The sequence below is a fragment of the Carettochelys insculpta genome, chromosome 26 (assembly GCF_033958435.1).
Source record: "Carettochelys insculpta isolate YL-2023 chromosome 26, ASM3395843v1, whole genome shotgun sequence".
Lineage (NCBI taxonomy): Eukaryota > Metazoa > Chordata > Testudines > Carettochelyidae > Carettochelys > Carettochelys insculpta.
Genome location: NC_134162.1, coordinates 6,090,134 through 6,111,481, shown reverse-complemented (window position 1 = coordinate 6,111,481; position 21,348 = coordinate 6,090,134). Strand labels below are relative to the sequence as shown.

Genomic DNA, 21,348 nt, shown 5'->3' with positions numbered 1-21,348 from the left:
CCTCTGCCTCCCCTGGGCAGGCCCATATGGGTCAGTAGGTTCCAGCCACCGCTCCTCTTGCATACACTTACGGGGCCTGGCCTGCATTTGTGAGGGTGGCTGCAGGGTTCCCTCTAACTTTTTCCAGCTATGTGTGGAATCAATTTTGTTTTGTGCACTGATGCATGGGGGGATGTACACCACCAATAGAAACACATTGCTGGCTGTGGGGGCCCTGCTCATCAGCTGGGTGGGACCTGAATCTCTCCTGGGTACCCGCCCAAGCCCTCAGCTTAGAGGGACCCCTGGCCGTAAGGCTAAGGCTGGTGTCTCACCCCAGACCCTTACTGGGATCCAGGACAGACCACTGTCCCTCTTCTGCCACAGACACACCTCACTGACAAGTCTGTGCACAAGGTGATTCAGTGGCCACCTGTGCTGAGTTTTATTGGCCTGTGTAGCCCAGTTAATCCTTTTGGGGGCAGGATGAACAAAGCCAGCATCACAGCCTTCCCCAGGGCAGGCAATGACTTGGTTTGCCCGTCTGCACAGAGGGAGGCTCTGCAGCCATAAACCAGTTCCGCTGGGGCAGAGGCCCAGTTAAGGCAAAGGGGGTGGGAAAGATAATGCTGGAGACTGCAAGTTGCTTCCAGCCCTTATCAAGGACGCCTACGACAACGTGGTGGGGGACATGTTATGGTGACAGGGAGAGCTGCCTCCCCTTTCTGGCAGCCTGTCCCATTTGGTGGGGCAGGAGAAAGGGGGCTGAGTGTGCTGAGGAGGGGGGCTCCAAGGGTTTGCATGCAGAGGGGCAGCGTTCGTTGTCCCTGGGTGTTACTGGTTGCATGAGGCGAGGGCAGGAGAGAGTTTGCTGTTGCAGGGGCCAGCAGCGAACTGGGAAAATGGACCCCCCGCCTCCCCTCCCAAGCAACTGGTGACCATGAGTCCCGGCTCGGATGGCAGAGCTGGTTCTGGCCACTGGGAGGACAATGGGCTGCAGAGAGGACCCCAGTGAGCGGCTGGGTGTGGGATGGACAAAGGATGAATGAGAGGACCAGTGGAGAAGAGAGGCCCAGGGGCTCCTGTTTACCTGGAAAGAAGACAAAGGCCAGGGGAGGAGCTGCTGGGAGGAAGGAGCTTCTGGGCTGGTAAGAGTGACCTGGTGGCGCTCTCCTTGACGCAGGGGAGATGCAGACACGCGGCCTGAGGGAGGCCAGGCTCACGCCCCTGAGAGTTCCTATGCTGGGTTCAGATGCTCAATAACATTCCCCCCCGCTTTTGTGCTGGCTGAGAGTCGCTTCAGTCCCGAGCTGCGGCTCCCAACCTTTTCACGAGCGTGGGCCCCCCCAGCCATTCGCAGCCCTCCAGCAAAGCCACGTTGAGCTGCTGTGTCCTCCGCATGAAATGGAACAGGAACTGTAACTAAGGGATGCTGAAAACGGCCCCCCCCCCCACGAGTTATGCATGGGGTGAGCAGCCGTGTACTCATGTCTGACATCACCCCCATTCAATTGACCAGCGCATCACTAACCAATTTACCCCAGCGACTGGGCCTACACAGCACCAAATGGGCGTTTGGCTCACCTCGTGAGCGCACTGGTGTGGTTCCATTGCTTGTAACTTTGAAGTTTATTCACAACGTCTTTTCTGCGCTCATTTCTATTGAGCGTTACCCCCCGTTGCACCCTCACGCGGTGGGTTTTTTTTTGGTTTTAAAAAAAAAAAAAAGAGGAGCTGGTACTCAGCTGGCTGCATGTCCCGCCCCCCCCGCCCCCCCCCCCCCGTCCCCTGCCCTTGTCACCTGGTCCGGGAATCCCGCGGCTGCTGAGGCACCAGTACTCAGTACCACCAAGTAGAGGCACAAAACCAGCAGTGTCTCACGGACAGCCAGGCAGGGCGGGGGGGGCAGACCCCGGTTAGGAACTGCTGGGCTGGAGAACAGGGCGGGGGATGGGGGCATTATGCCTTCTCAGAGTCCAGCACAAGTGGAGTCCCTTTAAAAGGTCGCAGCGTGTGACGACTTGCTGGAGTTTCAGAGCGGTGCAGTGCCAGGAGGCAGAGGGGCTTAAACCCAATAGAGGGTGGACCTTGACAAGAGACTGTTGCATGGATGGGGGGGGGATGTCCCCCCCCACCAGAGCCCATATGGGCCTTGTGTGACTATGACCACGTGGTGTCCACGGAGGCTGGTGTGGGAAGTGGGCAAAGCAGAGAGAAGGGGGAAAAGGTACCTCCCATCCCTTCTCACCTCAGCATCTGCAGTGGTGGGGGCAGTGTTTCATGAGTGGGGAATGTGCCCACTACAACTACAGGCAGCTTTGAAAGGCCACGGGGTGGGGTGGGGGCATTCTTCCTCCTGGGCCTGTGGTCCGCTCTCTATTTCGCACTGCGATCACACTGGCGGGGTGTCCCTCCTTCCAGGGGCTGCAGTGAGGAATGGGCCCAGCTTCCGGCTGCTGTCAGACGGCGTAGCAGCAGGCTGTGCCTTCGCGGTACAGAACTCAATGGGGTCTAGCACAGTACAAGCCAGCCCCACCAGTGAGTCCTGCGCAGCTGCGGCTCAGCACAGCCAAGGGTCAATAGGAAAGCGCTCTCAAGTGGGCAGTGCACAGCACAGCGCCGCTATAAAGGTGTTGGTGCTTTGGGCCCAGCTAATGCAAAATCCATAAAGCTGCAATTTTTTTTTTTGTCCTGTGTCACTGCAGGCCTGAGTCATGTCTGGGGGCGGGGGGGGCACCATGGGGGGGGTCAGGGGCTCATGCCTTCCTGCCTGTTACGGGGTTTCCTGAAGGGACTGCGCCGTTGGTACGTTTGGTGGTTTCACACATGGTCTGGCTCCCCACCACCCCCCATGTTATGCATGGGGGGAGCAGAGGCTGCCACATTTGCACCAAGCAATACTTTGCATGTCACCTGCCTACTGGAGGGCCACTTGGGGAGGTGAACCCTGGGTGTATTTTGAATGCAATTTATTTACCCAGCCTTAGAACAGAGGTGGTCACAAATGGCCCCCGGGAGATCTGCTCTACCAGCCTTCTCAAGCACTCACCCTTGGCCTGTTTGCAGGCACCATCTCCACCCAGAGAGCAAACGAGGCCGCTGCTCTCCCCAGTCGAACTACGCCACGGCCCCATCCTCCAAACCGAAAACCGTCTTGTGCAAATCAAAAGAGCTGAGTGCATGTGACAGTGACACCTGGTGACTTCTCTTACAGCAGCAAACACCTGCAGCAGCTCTGCGCATAGATGTCAGAGGAACCAAGCCGGCCAGTTAGACCGAAAGCAATCTGGGGGTAAGGCTCGGCTCTTAGTTCCTTGTAGGACGCCCAGTCCAATGGGGATGCGAAAGGTGGTGCTGATGCTAATACCGGCATGCTGCATGTGTAACTTTTGGAATAAGGCAAATTGCAGGTGATTGTGACGGGCAGTTGGACAAATCTTCTCCTCCCCCCACCCCCCGCCAAGCCACAGAGGAGCTTAAAAATCAAAGGCCATCGGGTGAGAACTCATACGTTGGGGAGCGAGGCAGAGGGGGCGCAGTGCAGTTTGCCCACAGTTCCTCTGAAAAGGAAAAAAAAAATATCCAAACTCCATATTTACTTTTTGGTGCATTCGCTGCAGCTCAGGCAGTGTGAGTAAGTCAGGCTTATTCCCGTTACAGCAATGGCCTGAGTTTCCAGTTGTGATCAGTGCTGCAGTGGGCTGGACACTGAATGCATGTTAAAACCACGGCTCTGGCCCTAGGAGGAGCCTCACAACTCAGTTTGCTGTCTCTTTTGGTGCAAGGCCAGCCCTGGCCAGGGGGTGAAGAGGATCTGGCTGCCTGCTCCTCCCCAGCCCTGGGTAAGGGAAGGTGACAAACTTCTGGAGCAGACGAAATAGGGGGTGGAACTGCAGGAGGACCGGGATCAATGGTCCCTCTATTTTTTCCATGCATGTGCAGAACAAAAGTTTATGTGCACTGAGGCATGTATGGGTGCTGCAGACGCTCTGCTAATCAGCTGAGTGGCACTTGACTCTCTCCTGGGTGGCTGTCCAAGTGCTCAGCTTACAGCACACACTGGCTGGGGGTGCTGGGTCTGCCATATCTGAGGTACAAATAAATGGGACCTCCAGAGTCCGTAACACTAGGCAGCTGGGCGTGTGCACTGAGCACCCTCACAGGTTTCCCAGGAGAGCTGCTTCCAGAAAGGGAGGATGCAGAGAAACCTGAGCAGGCAGCAACCAGAAGGAAGGGGTGATGGGGAGGAGGGGGCATAGATAAATGCTGCACTTAGGGAGGGACAGATGGCGCTGGGGTGAAATGGACTGAATGAATTTGGCAGCTGTGGACAGTGTTCCCTCCAAGCTGAGCACTTGGGCGGCCACTCAGCTGATTTGCAGAGTGCCTGCAGCCCACAGCCTGTGTTCCCACGGGTGGTGCACATCCACACATAAACAAAATTTATTCCACCCGTGGCTAGACAAAACTAGAAGAAACACTGGTTGTGGAGAAGCTGGAAGCCCCATCTCCGCAGAAAGGGAAGGGGACCTAGCGTGAGTCTAAGCTGACCAACCGTGTGTGTGTCTGTGTCTGTGTGTGTGAGAGACAAATCAAGTGACTGCCCAAAAAGTGAAAACAGCACCAAAAAGCTCTCGTGCTCAGAGCTGGCTGTGGCTGTACAGACTAGCCTGGCCCTGATGTCCTTTGAGCTCTTAAAGCGCACAGAGGCTTACGCAAGCCAAGGGCCCTTGTGTCCTTGTCTGGCCTTTCGGCCAACGGTGGGTGAGTGACTGTGAGCCGGCGGGAACGTGGGGCCGGGGTGAGGTCTTTGAGTGTGCGGGGGTGGGGGCTGCGTGGCGAAGGGACGCAACCAGGTCACTGCTCCTTTAAGGGCTGGAAGGAAAAGAGAAGGGACCTGAACCAGGAAGTGGAACATGTGGCTGGTCCCTCCCTGCCAAGCTGAGTGGGGAAGCAGAAAAGAGTCACCCTGCGGCATGCTCAGCCCACAGGCAGGGGCCTGATGGTCAGGGCTGCAGCAGAGGCGACCAGGAGACACAGGTACTCTGCATCCTGCAGGAGGGGGCTCAACCTGTCCAGGCTCCTGTGCCCCTTGCAGGAGGGTGATGGGCTGTGGGCACCCCCCAGGTCTCACCGCCCTTCAGTAGGACTGGCTTACAAAACCAGACAGCCGCACGCAGACGTATCCCAGCCGCAGGAGCGCTGACACGTAGCTGCTCTCTCCTGTTTTTTTTTTTGGCCATCTGGTTGTAAAACAAGTGTAGGGCGCAGTCAAAACCAGTCAGCGTGTGAGAGATTGGCTGGCGCTGGGCTCGTGCTGTTTCTGCAGCCGGTTGTTAAACTTGGCAAATCTCTCGCTGGGTTGAGGCACCGCCTGACGATCTCTGTGTACCCCCAGGGTACGCGTACCTCCAAGGGGTTCTCACCCAGAGCGTTGGGCCTCTGCTGTAGCGGAACCTATGGATTTAGAGCTGCAGATGCTCCAGGCTGAACATTTTGGCCTGAGATTTTTCTCTTGGGCATAGTTTCTGTAAGGATGTGGGAGGTGCTGTAAAATCTGTGTACAAGGGAACGTGCCTTTAGCATGCAGAGACAGGACAATGCTTGGCTGCTAACATGTTAGCCAACGCTTTTCAAATCATAGTCTAGAGCCGCGTTTCTTGAACTTTCTGAGACCACAGAACTTCAAACAATATTTTTCTTTTATGCGACTCGTATCAGAGAGAGAGCCGTGTTAGTCTGTATCTTCAAAAACATCAGGAAGTCCTGTGGCAACTTACAGACGAACAGATATTTTGGCAAAGCCTCACCTCATTGGATGAAGCGGGTCTTTGCCCACGAAAGGTTATGCTCCAAAATATCTGTTAGTCCATAAGGTGCCACGGGACTTCTTGTTTTTTGTTTTTTGTTTTTTTTAACGTGGAACACCTATGAAAAATGTCTTCCGAAAAAAATTGTCAGACCAAAAAGAAACCGAACAGGAACATCTACAGCAAAAACAAAATGAAGTAATTTAGTCAGGGATCATAGCGATAAAGAAGTCATGTTGTATCTGGTTTTAATAATAGATGATATATACATGTGCCATGTACAGCTGCTACTCCATGGTATAGATAGAAGATCAGAGGAGTGGGGAGGCTAGCACGTTGGTCGTCAACCTGGCTGTGTTGCCAGATGACTACCACTCTTGTGAGATGTAGAAATAAAATGTTTCGGGGTCTGCCCTCACTGTTACTATCGTAAAATGGCTCTGTCCTGTAAACCTTTGAACTATTTTTCCAGACACTCGCGGTGCACCTGCGAGGTGTTCGTGGAACACCTGTGTTCCGTGGAACGTAGTTTAAGACACACTGGGCTAAACAACCCCGTGGTCTTATCTGGACGTTGGGTGCCAAACTCATTGTTTCCCTATGCAGCACTTTTATGGCCTGAGCCAATACAGCATGTTTCCCCATCAGCTCTCCTGCTGCTCTTGGGGTTTTATTGCACCTCCAGGGGAGCTGGGAACACGTCCCACCCGCTTTGAACATGTCCTTTGCAGAGCTGGAGAAATGGAAGCTCCCCCAGCTGTGTGGCTGCAGAGGTTTGACAAGCCTTCCCGTCTCCTCCTCCACACGCTGGCGTCCGGGCCGCGTGGGGCACTAGCTGCCTTCCGAGCCCTCCAGCGCCTCCAGTCCTGCGACCAGCTGGGGCAGGTGTTCCAGTGGCAGCTTTTCACAGAGACCTTGTGTGCCGAAGAGCCTGTGCTGCGGGGGCCCGAGAAGACCCTCACCTTGTAAGTCACCGATGTTGTCTGTTTAGAACTCCTGTGATCATGTCTCTGTCTGGCAGTTGTTCTGGGTCTCTAAGGGCTCCATCCTGCACGGTGCTGATTGGCCTTGAGTCTCCTTAAAGCCAGTGGGAGCTGAGGCGGCTCAGCATCATACAGGACCAGGCCTGGTATTCCAGACTTCTTGCTCATTTGCGGCATGGGGAGAGAGGGGGAAGAAAGAGACCAGTGTTAGCCCTGAGTGGGGAGGAGAAGCCATGCGCTCATTGGCGTACTAATATGGTAAAAGCTGTGTTATCTGGAGCCTGGTTAACCGCTGGGCCCAATCAGGGCTGGCTACCGAGCTAGCAGGGCAGGGCCGGTGGCCCCAGCTCAAATAAGTGGTGTGTTTTATTATCTGGCAACCCCCATTTCCCAGCGCTGCTGGGTAATAAAGTTGGACTGTAGCGGCCACAGAAGTAACTGCTGCGGCACCGCTTGGGGGCTTCCCTGTTTCACTGAGCCAGGGGCCGGCCAGCCAGAAAGCGTGCAGTTCTGGGGCGGGGCCGTTGTGTGCTGGACTTCGTGCTGCTACCCCCGTGGAGGAGCTTTTGCGTCAAGAGTGGCCCCAGCCCTCATGCCCTCCCCACACCTTGGGGGAGTTCAGCTCCATATCCCGTTTCCTACACGCCCTGCGCCTGTCCCCATCAGACACCAGGGCAGCCCCTCTCTGCTCCTCTGCAGCGTATTAGGACTTCCCAAGGCAGCACCCAGCAGCGGGCCCCTCCCCTGAAGCAGGTCCACTGTCGAACTGCTTTCGTTCCTCCTGACTGTGAAGAGCTGCACAAAGATCTCACAAAACTGATTGGAAAACAAAATGGCCAATGAATTTTAATGCTGATAAATGTAAAGTGATGCACATTGGAAAAAATAACCCCAACTATACACAGAAACTGATGGGGGCTAATTTAGCCATAACTGCTCAAGAGAGAGATCTTGGAGTCAGTGTGGATAGTTCTCTGAAAACATCCACTCGTGTTGCAGCAGTCAAAAAGGCAAACAGAATGCTCGGAATCATTAAAAAAGAGAGAATAAGACAAAGAATATCTTATTGCCTCTATATAAATCCATGGTACGCCCACATCTTGATACTGCCTACAGGTGTGGTCACCTCATCTCAAGAAAGATATATTGGCATTGGAAAAGGTTCAGAAAAGAGCAACAAAAATGAGGAGGGGTTTAGAACGGCGCCATATTAAAAAGACTGGGGCTTTCTGGCTTAGAAAAGAGGAGACTAAGGGGGGATAGGACAGAGGTCTATAAAATCATGACAGGTGCGCAGAAAGTGAGTAAGGAAAAATTATGTCCTTTTCCCCGTAACTCAAGAACTAGGGGTCACCAAATGAAATTAAGGGCAGCAGGTTTAAAACTAAAGAGGAAGTTTTTCTTCATGCAGCGCATGGCCCCCTGTGGAGCTCCTCGCCAGAGGAGGTTGTGAAGACCAGGACTTTAATGGGGTTCAAAAAAGAACTAGATAAATTCATGGTGGTTGGGTCCATCAGTGGGTATTAGCCGGGATGGGTAGGAATGGCATCCGTGGCTTCTGTTTGTCAGAGGCTTGGAGATGGGTGATTTCCTGTGCTGTTCACTCCCACTGGGGCATCAGGCGTCGGCCTCTGTCAGCAGACAGGCCACTGGGCTAGATAGACTTTTGGTCTAACCCAGTGTTACCGTTCTTATGTTCTTATGAATTGCGTTTTTTTTTTTTTTTTCAATCGCTTGCCTCTGCTCAGGAGGCCAACATTGCTTCTGCTTCCTGTGCTGTGCCAGAGAAATCTCCTCTCCCTGCTGCACATGGTCCAGGGCAGCGTGCCGAAGGACTGCCTCAGGCAGCTGCTTCAGGCCACCAGGAGAGATCCCAGCCCAGACCGCTGGGTACAGGCCCTGGGAGAGCTGCTTCAGAGGGGGCTGAGGCAAGATAGAAGCTGTTTGACTCCAGTTCCACTGACAGACACATGCCAGCAGCAGCTTAAAAGTCTGTGCCAGAAGCTCATGGGTGGCCCTCAGATCAAACCAGATTTGGAAAGGCAATGGAGCTGGTTCATCCCGGAGCATCCAGGCCCCGAGCTCTGGCCCGCTGGGGATGCCCCTGACTCTGCATTGCAGCTTGGGAAGCGCAAGCAAGCAGCTGAAGAGAGTCCGGACCCTGAAGGGGAGAGGCAGAGGAAGAGGTCCCGGCTGGAAAAGGGTGGGTCAGAGCTGGAGCCTCTGCCGGGAAGCGCCTTTCTGAAAGGAGCTGATGCTACGGAGGAGGCTGGATATGAGTCCATTCAGGGCCACACAAGGGGGGCCAATGAAAATGCCCAGCAAGACACAGTCGTGGAGGCGAGAGAGGCCAGTCAGGGTTCCCAGCACAACGCTGCAGCAGAAGTCCCTGACTGCATGCAGGTACCAGCTAGGGCTTGAATTCCTTCTGTCTGTTCAGTTATTTTCTAAGTGAGTATCTCAGTGCTCACACAGAACGGTGAGCCCAGCCTTTCCAAAGCAGTGTGGCCAATACAGCTCCTTATCCTTCACCTGGTGAGGCTGTATCCCCTGCCCCAATGAACAGCAGCTCCGAACAGCTGGAACTTGTACTGCACCCAAAGGCTACCAAAATCAGTGACACTGGCAGGAGTTGGGCCTGGAGCCAAGGCCTGTTCTCCAGGTATAAGTGGTGTCGGTGTGAAAGGGATTATTTTGTAACTTCAGTTTCTCGGCCATTTTTAGCAGCTGACCCTCTGCAGCGAGAGCTGTGGGTAACAGCTGCCTTTGAGTGGAATAATGGCTACCCTGGGTGTACCTCCTTCCACCCACAGATCCCCCAGGGGTCTGCTGACTGATTGCAAGCCAGAGTGGTGTTTTTAGGGGTGCTGTGGCCCACTGTGGAAATGCAGCTGCTTCTGGAGTGAAGCGCAGCAGCTCTTTAACAGCGCACAGCAGCGGAACCCAACCGTTCAGAATGGGAGAATGAAGGAGATTAGTTTCTCTGTCTTCCCTGTCTCATCCCAGAACCTGATGGGAAAGCACAGTGGGCTGAGCCTTTGGGAATTTTGCCTCCCTCCCCATTGTTTGGTCCCTTCTAGGCTTTAACTGCTTTTAACTGTTTCTTCTCAGATGCACATACCTAGGCTTAAGATGCTGCTAGAGATGGAGTCAAATGTAAGTATTTGGGTCCGTCTTTCCACTTGGAGCGTGTGGTGTAAATCAGCTCACCCTGGGCCTCCGGGAAGAGCACGCACGTGATCTAAGGAGCCAGGCTTTGCAGGAAGAGGTGGACAGGGTGACCTATACTGCAAAAGGACAGCCCTGCTGCTACCCCCTCCAGGTTCACCCACGAACAAACAGCTAGGATTGCCTGTTGAGCAGTGGACAGTGCCCTCTCTGTAAGTGGTGGGGGGTCAGCTGCTCAGAGGCAGGCGCCAGCCCCTGTAATGCCTGGCATTATCCCCTCTATGCAGCTGGGGAAACTGAGGCACAAGAGACTGAGCAGTTAGCTCCAGGTTAGTGGCAGAGGCTAGGAACAGAAGCTGGGAGTGGAGGCAGCTAATCCTGTGTTGTAACCACTAAGATAAACTGCCTCTCAGTAAGAGCCTTCTAGGGTCAGGAATGTATCTTCCTCCCCTGCCGCCCAGCAGTTTCCTGATTAGCCCGGACACTGGAGAGTTGATTCTCTATGTGAGTGTTCATTTGGGCTGATGTCTCTGCTGATGCTGCTCTTCTTCCTGGCACAAAGCCGGATGATTTGTCATCTTGTGGCTTTGCTGTGCCCTGAGCTTCAGACCTGGGTCTGTCCAACTTGTGTGTCCCGTTGAGACCCACTGGGGGGGACGGGGCTGGAACCTGCTATTTGAAGAGCCTGCCTGATTTCCCCTTTTGTTTCAGCAAACAGATGGGGCCGCCCCTCCCGAACTGCAGATCCTGACCGAATGCACCCCCGGCCAGGTGAGTGGGCAGCAGTAACACCGTGAGCGCTGCTGACTACAGCCCATACAACAGTCATCCCGAGAGCACCAGCCTCAACCTTCTCTCGGTGCTTGGGAAACGTCTCTCTGCCGCCCGTAACGCTTGTACGGCCTTTCTCCCCTCTTCCAGCTGGAGGGGCTGTGCTCGGTACTCCAGCTCCCAGGGCGCCCGGAACATGCCCTGGTGCATTTCTGCACCCAGCTGCTGGCTCTCAGGCCCGAGCTCAGCTACACCAATGCAGCAGTGCTGACGGAACAGCTCTTCCTCCAGCGGGTATGTACTGATGGCCCGCCTAAGGGGTGCTGAGCTGGCAGATGGTCCCCAAGACAGTGTCCTCTAGGATCCATTCCCTCGCCCGTGTAGCCCAGTGTCCTGTCTTCCCCCAGGGCTGTGCCAGATACATCCGAGTGAGTGGAAAGAACAGTGCAGTTACTGAGACATCCGTCCCCTGCCACCCAGTCCTATCTGCTGGCAGTCAGAGCTTTAGGGACACCAATATATCTACACAGCAAAGTTGTTTGGGAGTGACAGCCGCTCTTCTGAAATAACTTTGTGAGCGTCTACACAGCAAAACTTCTATTTCGAAATAATTTCCAAATAACGGACGGTTTATTTCGAATTCCATAAAGCTCCCTCAACGAGGAGTAGCGCCTATTCCAGAATAGACGTTTTGGAACGGGGCTGTGTAGACAGGGAAGAGGGGCTATTTTGAAGTAAGCTGTTCCAGAATAGGTTAATCCGAAATAAGGCTGCTGTGTAGACATGGCCTGTTTCCTGCTAGAGCCCCTGGAAACCCTCTCATCTAAAATAGGCTCTGTTGTGTGTAGACACACTATTTTGGAATAAGTTTTGCTTATTGTAGGTCTTCCCTGTAGTGTGGCTGCATTATTCTGGAATAAGCTATTCCATAATAACTCTACAGTGTAGAAATGCCCCCAGAGAATGGGGCTGCTGCACCCTGAGTGCATGTTTGAGATGTCTGAGAATGATTCCCAGGTCTCTTTCCTGAGTGGTAACAGCTAATTGATCCCTCATCATTCTGCCCGGACAGCTGGGATTGTGTTCTCTGGTGGGCGTTCTTTTGCACTTACCAGCATTGAAGTTCTTCTGCAGTTTTGTTGCCCAGTTTTACGAGATCTCTTTGCAGTCAGCTTTGCCGTTACCGCTCGCAGATGCCAGTGATGTGGTTGGAGGAGGGAAGTGGGGCTCTGGTAGAGGTCTCAGGCTTGGAACTCATTGCACATGGCAGTGGCTTCTGCGCTATCTGACTGCCAGCAGCGTCCAAGAGCCTGAACTGCAGAGAGGGACCTCAGCCAGGCTGGGGCAGCATCAGACATCCCTGACGTTAGAGAGGGGAGCAAAACAACGTGGAACAGGTGCTGGTTTCTCCTTAGCTCCGTTCGCCTTCAGCGGGGAGACAGTGCCATTTCCAAATGGGGTGTGCTAGACTCAATAACATTCCCCCTTAAACACCCAGGCTTTGCAGATCCATCCAGGGATAGAAAGGCTCCAGGCGAAAAGATCTGCATGTCCCCGCTAAGCGCTGCTCGGGTTGCATGTCTTTCCCATGTCCTAGGTCCTCTCGCTGACCCAGCCGGCCTCCCGGCATCTCATGGCTGCCCTGACCTCGTTCTGCTCCAAGTATGCTCGTCCAGTCTGCTGTGCCTTGATTGCGCCAACCCTGCAGGCCCCGGGAGTAGGTGAGCACGCAGCCCTGCCATCCTATAGGGAGAAGGGCCCCTCCAAGGCTGGGTGTGTGTACTGTGCAGCCTGCTTGCTCTCACTGTGACGTTGAGCTGCGGTACCTGATCGGTGGATCACCAGCCAACTTCATGGTTGGAGACCCCGGGTTCACTTCTGTCCGCCAAGTCTGTTGCAGCCAGGCTGCTAAGTCGCAAGGGTCAGGGGTCCCCCAGTGTCTGGAAAAGCCCCATTGATCATTGTTTGGCACCTCCTGTCAATCACCCGTGCAACGGGCCCAGTGCATTACGGAGGGAACAAAGCGGCCCCGTCATGAATGGCTGATGGCAGCTCAGGGTGTGCGAACACTTGAGGACTCCTGATCTAGACTGAATGGGAGTGGGAGCCCTTGTCCCAGAGCACCAGGTCTGAAGGGAAGGTCCTACGGCAGGGGTCTGCAACCTGCGACTCTGGAGCCACATGCGGCTTTTTAAAGACTTCTTTGTGGCTCCCAACCCTATAACTGCAAAGTGAATAAGAAAACCCTCCTGGTTATTTTCGATAAACCGTGAACATCTAAAAGCCCAACTATGAACAACTCAGATCTAAATAGCAAATGATGTGATCTCGAAACATCGGATAAGTCCCCCTTTCACGTGTGCAGTGCATTGTGTTCTGATCATGTTGCTTATAAAGTCTTGATCTGGAAAAGGAAAAGGGAGCTTGCGGTATTCCTGCTGTGAAGGCCAACACGCGTTTTAAGAGAGAGAACTGAAATTAAACATATGTAAAATTGGCCTCATTCAAGTGGGGTTGGGAGTGAAAGTCAGGAAGACAGTGGTACAAACACACGTGTCAAGTGTGAGGAAATAGCATGTGTAAAAAGTTTGTGCACGTTACAAATCATTGCGTGTGTGCTGTTCTTAAAAGAGGGCTTCCAAAAAGTACAGCTTGATGTTATTTATTAAGAACCGTCTCGTATTCACATACATCGCGGCTCTTGAATTAATGACTTTTTACCACATTTGAAAAAAAATGGCTCTTCTTGCTGTTTGGGTTGCCGACCCCTGTCCTAGGGGAACCTAGTATCTGAAAATGCAAAGGAAGATGCTCCAATGTAGGCAGGTTGGCACTGAGACGTGAGGTTGAAAGGCCTAGTTTACAATCCTCTCAGCTCAATGTTATGGCTTGGGCTCCCCCACCAAATCCAGCACATTACCCAGGACAAAGCTGGCCCCTGAGTGCCAAGCTCTGCCCTGGCATAAGGTGGCTCGGCTCCAACTTGAGAAGGGCAGGACACCAGGCCCTGAGTGGCATGTTTGGAATGAGACCAAGTAGCCCCAACTCGCACTCTTTGGATTTGAGACTCTGTGACCGGGACTGGTGGCGGCTGTTCTCTCCACGAGTCTGGCAGGGGGACGCCAGCCTCTCTGGCAGGGCAGACACAGCCTTTCCTTCTGATTGAGGAGAAGGGCCAAAGGCACCTCTCCCAGGTTTGCTTTGGGTGTGGCTGCTTGTGGCGAACCCTACCCTCTCCTCACAGGCCCTGAGCGGACCAAGCTGGTGTGCGAGCTGATAGAGGACTGCCTGGAGCCGGAGTACGTGAGGCTGGTGCTCAGGTAAATCTTACAGAAGGGAAGGAACTTTCACCCACTGTGTCCCCTCACGCAGGAATGACTGGTGCATGAGATCGCCCACTGGTTCCTCCCTCCCACGCTCCAGGCTGAGCCAGGTACTGTCCTGGAGCCACACAGTTCCCCCCTCCACTCCCTCTTATCGCACAGGTGGGAGCTGGGGGCCAGCAGGCGAGCCCTACACCCTGAAGAGCTCTGAGGGTAGATGTGGGCAGCAGTCTGTTCTGATCAGTGCCTGCAGCTCAGCCGTGTCTCTTTCCCAGGCACAGACACGAGAAAGGGTTGGGTCACACAGCTAGTCCTGCAACCAACCCTAGTGCAGATGCAGCTTCTGCTGGCACAAGAATGCTCTTTTCGGTGTAGCTCATCCTAGCGCTTCTAGTGAGCTAAAACGGAGTCTGCACAGGCACCTTTTGGCAGCATAAACTAGTCACGCTCTTATCCAACGTTATTCTGCCAGCCAGCGTTTCTAGCGTAGCCCTGACTTTATTGCTCTTTCCAGCCAAGTCCTGGAGATGCCGTGGTCAGAGGAGCTCCTCACGGTTGTGCAGACGTTGCTGGGAAGGCAGGTGAGCAGACGTGTTCTCTCCTGATCTATTGAAATGACCCTTTTGAAATTAGCTGGGTGTGAATTTGGGAGCCATGAAAGGTGCCAGCTTGACAGCCGGGAGACCAGAGTCCTCTCTCTCTCCCCCGCAGCTCAGGTCTCCGTTTTTCCCACGGCCTGTGCTACCATCTCTAGACTGTGTGGAGTGAGATGGAGCATTGTGTACTGGGACCAGTTGTTTTCCTGGGCAGCACCCCCATATTATACTGTAGATGAGAGCAGCGGCAGTCAGTCCCTCCCCTACACTGCTCTCAGGCGCCTGGCAGGACGCTCCTGATGTTAGCGGACGCTGACTGCTCCTGAGTTCGATTTACCTAGAACCCCTAGTCTGGGGACCTGGGTATTTAAGGTGGCCCTTACTCCCTGTAAATCCCTTTGTTGTCCTCCTCCTTGCTCCGTGTCCATGTCTGTCTTTCAGGTGGAGTTGCCCCAGGAGCTCTTTAACCTCCTGGCCCTGAAACTGTGCCAGCTGGCCCAGGAGTTGGCACAGTCCATGAACTACGCCAAGCTGATGATGGCGGTGCTGACTGTATACAGCAGCAACGTGAGTCCAGACTGAGAGCTGTGGGCCCCTGGGGGTCAGGTTGCAACTTACCAGGCCCAGGGCTCAGAGGAAACTGCACTGGACCAATCCTACCTGTGCCTTGTTTGGTGAAAGAGGCCTCAGCTGGGGCTGGATTTTCTTCTTCTCTTCCCGTCTTAAATGGCGGAGCACCGTGCATGTGGGATTCCTGACTGGCAACCCCCCTGCGACTTGGGAAGTGTCACTTAGACCTGGAGATCTTCAGAGATGCTGAGCACCTGCAACTCAGCCCCTCTAGAAGCCAGGCCCAAGACTCCAAAGCAGTCGGTTCTTCTGAATAACGGACAAAGTGGTTTAAGCACCGGGTTTAAAAGGGCTAGACTGCCTGGAACCCCAGCACCTCGAAGCCCCTGAGTTCTGTGCAGTGTGTTCAGTCTGAGCCTTTTGGTTGTGACCTTCAAAGCTGACCTGCCTATTTCTAGGGGCATGGCAAGGACGTTTTCAAGCATAGCCACTTCTTTTGGGAGTTGCAGGTTTTGGGGAGCTCTGCTTGGGACACCTGGGGCCTGATTTTTCAGAGGGATTGAACAATTCTTGAACAGATGGTACTGCAGAAGAATAATACCCCCCACCGCTCCAGTAGAACTCAGTGGGCACTGCCTATGCTCAGCTCCTCCTAAAATCGGGCCCAGAGTGTTTCCAGGTGGGCTCCCAACTTCCAGCTGTTAAGATGGGGGAACACCTCACTCAGTGGAACTCGGTGGTTGTTGATGAGAAAGGAACCAGTTCATCCCAGCCACTGTTCCGTTGAATCAAGAACCAGTGTAGCCGAAATGTCATCTGTTTTCCTCTTCTTCCACAGATTACACCAGCCCACCGGAGCCATTTGTCTGCTGCTCTGGAGGTCAACCACACGGCTCTCCGGAAATCTCTGCAGGTTGCTCTGGAACAAATAGCTCTCAGGTGAAAAAATAAATCCATCCCTGGTGTTCCCTGGGGGTGGGAGGGCCTCAGAGTCATCTGCCCCCACTGGCCACACCTCAAGCCGCCCAAGAGGGCGGGCGAGAAGATAGTTCTGTGCGCGTGCATTCCTAGCATTGGTGCGATGCTAGCAAGGGGTGGAAAATGCTAGCAAGGGGTGGAAAATGCATTCCTAGCATTGGCGCGTGCGTTCCTAGCATTGGTGCTGACACGCAAGGGGTGGAAAATGCTTTGAAGTCTTGCTTTAGCCATTACTCTGAGGTAAGGTTCCCTGACCCTCAGTGTTTTCTGAGTCCTTTTTTCTCTCTTCCTTCCTCCCAGGTGAAGTTGCCACACTGTGCCAGCCATCCTACTGGAACAGAACGGTGTACACAACTGCCTTCCCGGACTCCAGCCACCGAGGCTTGGGCAGGATTGAAGGGCTCCTTCCTACTGTCGGTGACCATGACACTATCTCTTTGGCACAGGAAGTGGCTGGCTTCCAAAAGTGTCATGACAGCCAGCGTAAGAGAAGTGAGGAGAACAGGTCACAGGATGTATCATCAGATGGGTGCCCGCAGAATACAGCTGACAGAGAGGTAGTTTTTGAGCGCCTCTAACAGGCTGTCCCTTGGCTGCCCCTCTCCCTGAAGATACTGTGTGGAAAATCCCGTAATTCAGGAAGAACTAAAATTCTAGGGGAACTCCCAGTGTAGCTGCCCTTATTAATACCCCAGTTGTCCCCCGCCCCCTGCATTCCCACTTGAGCTGTTCTCTTGCATAAAAAACCTTCACGCATAGTGGCTCCCTCTGTATTTTTGGGTCTCCCAGAGTCGAGGGTTTCCTGGCGAAGCTCGCTGACCGCCAAGCGAACCACCTCCCTGTAGACTTGGTGAAACTTGCTGTTCCCTCAGAACTTGAGCTGGATCTTTCTGGAAGCTCATACCTTCCTCGGCCTTTTTACTTTCCCTTTCTGCAACTGCCTCCACGTGAAGGGTCAAAATAGCTGATGAGGCTGAACTATGGCACTGAAAGCTGCTTCTCATGAAACTTCCAGCCCAGGTGGGAAGGCAGATATGTTCTGATAAACACCTCAGAGATCACAAGCTGATATGAAGTGGAGATGTAATTGGTTTAGTGCCCTTTTTAAAGTGAGCCCGTCACAGCTGCTCTTCCTTGCTCCAAAGGAATGAAGTGCTCGTGGGGGGACCTGCACAGGGGATCTGAAGGAGGCTGTCCCCCCAGCCACAGACGAGAGCTTTCTGCTCAGGTCTCTCAGCAAAGGAGACAACTTGCCTCTGTGTGTCTTGAGGAGTCTGTCTTGTCCCTTGTGTCCACTCACTTTGAGTTGATTACTGTTCCCGATTGCCTCTCATTGCACACAAAAGTACCATGTGTGTCCATCTGAAACCTGAAGGGAAATTCATTTGTTTTCTTTTCATTTGGTTGCATTGTCCTTTCTCTTTGTCCGGGCGGTACATCAAAACAGATCATTTAATAATCCACCTGTCGTCCTAATGAGTCACCCCTGGGTCAGAGAGTGTGATGGGCTATGTTGCCTCTAATTTTTTTCATCTGGGGTGGAATAAATTTTATAGATACTGGATGTGCACCACCAATGGAAACCCAGGCTGGCAGATGTAGGTGCGCAGATGGGCAGCCCTTGAATCTCTGCTGGGCACCCGTCCAAACACTCAGCTTACAGGGAACGCTGGTGATGGGTCACTCACAGAGGCAATTACCATTCCACCAGGGTTCAGGCACTCCGCCCAGTTGATCCCAAGGTAGCGGTGTAGGCTCCTGAGTCTCTGCACAGTGTCACTGCCTGAATGCAATCATTTCTCTTGCCTGTAAGTTCAGCAGGCTGCCCTTATTTCTGCTCCTGCTCTAGCCTTCGCCTATTTCCATGCAACCCCCACCCACTGCAGCCTCAGCCTCCCACCAGCCATAGGTGGAGAAAAGCTGAAGCGGAGCTGTGCATAGCTCCAAAGCTCATCTCACTTGCAAACATAAATTGGGCCAATAAAAGATATTATTTTCTATTCCTTGCATAATAGCCTGGGTGTAACACAGCTACACCCACCCTGCACACAATAACTTGCACTGTAACTTTGCCTCACTCTGTGAGGTCGGCTTTACAATACCGTTTGGGGGGTGTCTTACACCCTGAGCAATATAGTTATGCCAGCCTAATTTTCTAACGTAAACCAGGCCTCAGAAAACCAAGTGTCACCCCTGCCTTAAAGATCAAACAGTCCTCTTCCGCTCACTGGGGAGCATTGCAACAGATAGGGGACCCTGCGATTCAGATACACTTTGTACAAAAAGTGCAATTGCCACATCGTCACAAATAGATATTAATAGCTACGCTTGTACAAGTCACATAGCCATGTGTGTATCGGGCTGGCACCTTGGAGTTAGTGGTTCTGAATTAGCTTGCAGGGAGGAGAATTCTGATCATTAGCCCCTAACCTTGCTTTGTAAAACAGGGCTGGGTAGCAAATGGTGGCCTCTCCATGGCTTTTATCAGCTGTTGTACATATTACTGCATTTAGGGAAATCCACTGATGGGAATTTCTTTCTGTACCCCTTTAAATCCAGGAATGCCCCAAAATTGAGTTCCTACTTAAGGTGAGGATAGCTGTCCAAAGAAATGTCTTTTGGGGCATAACTGTAAAACCCAGCCTTTAGTGTTGAGTAACCAAAGCTGCTAATCTGTTCTCTGGGGTGGACGGCGGGGTGGCTGAAGAAGACACAGTCTGTATTGTTACATTTCCTGCTCAAGTGCCTGCAGTGAGAACTTGACCCTTTCAATAAGTGTTTAGACAGTAGAGCGCATAAGTGAGTTTTGGCCTCTGAATTGTATTGGAGTGCTTTCAACGCCATTTGAAATCTCAAGCAGGAAAAGAAGGTGGCTATATAAAGAGCAAAAGACATTTGAAACTTTCCATATTCCCTTGAAAAGTCCCAAGTTTTAAGATTCACTGCTGGATTTGTAATCGCTGATGTGGCCGTAGCCTAGAGCACCTGTCCTGTGTTGCTTCAGGTAAGTGTTTCATCATACCCACTGCTAGGGGAAGCGTGGCATCCTGAACTCAGGATGGCTTGTGTAATTAAAAGACCGGTCTCTCAGTAGTGTTTAAAACAGAAGAGTATCTGTCTGGCGGATGGGAGCCAGGTTACTGGTCACAAGTCACTTGATCACACTCATCAAACTTTAAAATGACTCATCTCCCCACTGCTGCTACTATTTGCCTTCATAGTGACGGTTAGTCATTTAGTAGGAGAAGTGCCCTAGTTAGAGCCATTTAAGAATTTGCTGAAATAAGGAAGTGCTTAACGCAAACTCTTGCTTGGCACAAATCGGAGAGAGGTCTCTGTAAATAGCACTGCTGTAGCCTTACAGTCTATGGCAGGGGAAGGTAAGATAGGCCATAGGGGCGGGATCTAGCCCCACTAGCCGGTGGCTGACCCCCGAGACCTGCAGAGGAGGCTGAGCTTCACGTTTTGCCCCTGCAGCCTCAGGAAATTCTCTCAGCTCCGCTTGGGTGGAAATTGGCCAATGGGAGTTGGGAAGTTGGGCTGCAGCGTCCCACCCCCAGCAAAATCTCTCAGATCCTATTGGCTGGATGCACAAAACTGACCAATGCAAACAGAGAGATTTTTTTGAACTTCTGGACAGCACAGCATTCAGCATAGTTGAGATTGTGTCTCTTTTGATGTTGTTTGCATATAATGTCAGTCTGTGTACTATTGCAGAAGCATTGACCTTTCCAGCTACAAACTCAGACCAGCAGAAGAATCTCTCTTATGTGGGGGTCTTTCTTTCTGCCCCACTTCCCCCACAAACTGCCCCAGGTCACAACCCTTACTTCACCCAAACTCCCTCTCTGACCTCCCACTATCTCCTGCACCCCCCTCGCCTATCGTAAGTTCCCTTTTGCATATAACCTCTGCTCCAGACCCTGCACTCAGTCTATAAAAAAATGCAGTCCTTGACCACTTTTCAAAATCTTGGAGTACCTCCCCAACAAAAATTGTTGCCCACTCGTGGCCTATGGGATCTTTTCTGAAAGAGTTAATGCCCTCCTCTAGCCCAAGGCCTTCAACTCAGTGAGTTTGGGTACACGGGATGGACTTTGGGGAAATTCCGCATGCTGCGTACTCTGGACCACAGGCTTATTTTTTCGAGACCTGCATAGATACTAATTTGGTATCTGCATGCACGTCTGCAAAAACAGTCTGCAGATATCTGCACCCGTAGTCCTGGGTGGGGATACCTGCAGATATCCACAGCTTTGTTGGGCTCTCCTTATTTTTGCTGGCCCTGACAAAGCAGCCTGGCTTCAAAGTCAAGCACTGGCCAGCTTGACTTGCTAAAACCCATGTGTCCAGACCTTAGGCAGTATTAAACCCCCACCGTCCCAGTGGAGCTGCAATTACACTGCTCTGCTTCTGCAGCTCTGGTGCATTGCACACTCGCCTGGCCAGTGGGGCTAGAATGAGGGGTGCTAGGGCACCCCTGGCTGGAAGTGGTTACAGTTTGGTTCAATGGCTCTCAGCACCCATGCACCCACCCTCCACCATTGTTCCAATCCCCCTGCTATTGGCCACACCGGTACTGGCTGCGTACTCCCATTAGCCGGGGCCGCGCTCTGCCACTCCCAAGATGGCGCCCGAGCACAGCCATTGCTTTTCCTTCCGCCTCTCCCGAGGTGGCGTCCGATGGGCGCCCACTCCCAACTCTCGCGAGAGCGGGCCCGGATAGGGTCGGAGCGATGGCGAGCCGCTTCCGGGGCTGAGAGAGCTGAGGTACGGGGGGGGCCATCCCTAGGTAAGGCGGCGTGTGAAGTGCCGGGACTCCGTGGGCCCGGGGTGCCGCAGGAATACGTCCCTCTCCTCCCTTCCCTGCTGCCCAGGCCGCTGCTGGACAGAGGACTGGTTCGCCGCCCCGGAGCGCTGCCGGCTGACTCGCCCTTGTGTCTCAGGGGATTCAAGGTGCATGGGGTGTGAATGGACCTGCCCGTGTATCTTGTCCCGGGTGGTGACTAGCGTTGGCCCTTTCCAGTTTCAGATCTGGTGTTTCGTCTTCGAAATCCGTAACGGCGACTTTTCCCTGCAGGAAACCGCGAGGGGGGCCCTGTAAGGGACGGAAGGGAAACCGCTCGTGGCGGAACTCTCCGCTGTGCCATTGGTAGAACCGCTTCCCGAA

General features: G+C 53.2%; 2 protein-coding genes across 4 annotated transcripts in view; both read left to right on the top strand.

Annotated features, from left to right (window-relative positions):
- The first annotated feature begins 4,901 nt into the window (after window positions 1-4,901).
- FANCE (FA complementation group E) lies at window positions 4,902-17,534 on the top strand. 2 transcript variants are annotated; one of them, XM_074977407.1, is made up of 12 exons: window positions 4,902-5,019; window positions 6,521-6,754; window positions 8,521-9,175; window positions 9,884-9,928; window positions 10,652-10,711; window positions 10,862-11,005; window positions 12,309-12,432; window positions 13,956-14,031; window positions 14,549-14,615; window positions 15,072-15,197; window positions 16,039-16,139; window positions 16,479-17,534. In XM_074977407.1, exons 1-12 carry the CDS (start codon window positions 4,982-4,984, stop codon window positions 16,480-16,482), a joined length of 1,674 nt encoding a protein of 557 aa, XP_074833508.1. In that variant the 5' UTR covers window positions 4,902-4,981; the 3' UTR covers window positions 16,483-17,534. The 2 variants fall into 2 exon arrangements, with proteins under 2 accessions (XP_074833508.1, XP_074833510.1); XM_074977409.1 differs by lacking the exon at window positions 16,479-17,534 and having other exon boundaries at window positions 16,039-16,143.
- Window positions 17,535-20,954: 3,420 nt separating this feature from the next.
- The window catches only part of LOC142001809 (uncharacterized), a 41,806-nt gene continuing 41,412 nt past the window's right edge, over window positions 20,955-21,348 (top strand). For both annotated transcript variants that reach the window (XR_012642572.1, XM_074977389.1), the window contains exon 1: window positions 20,955-21,134. The gene's annotated coding sequence lies outside the window, so the exon portion shown is untranslated. The remainder of the gene's footprint in view (window positions 21,135-21,348) is intronic.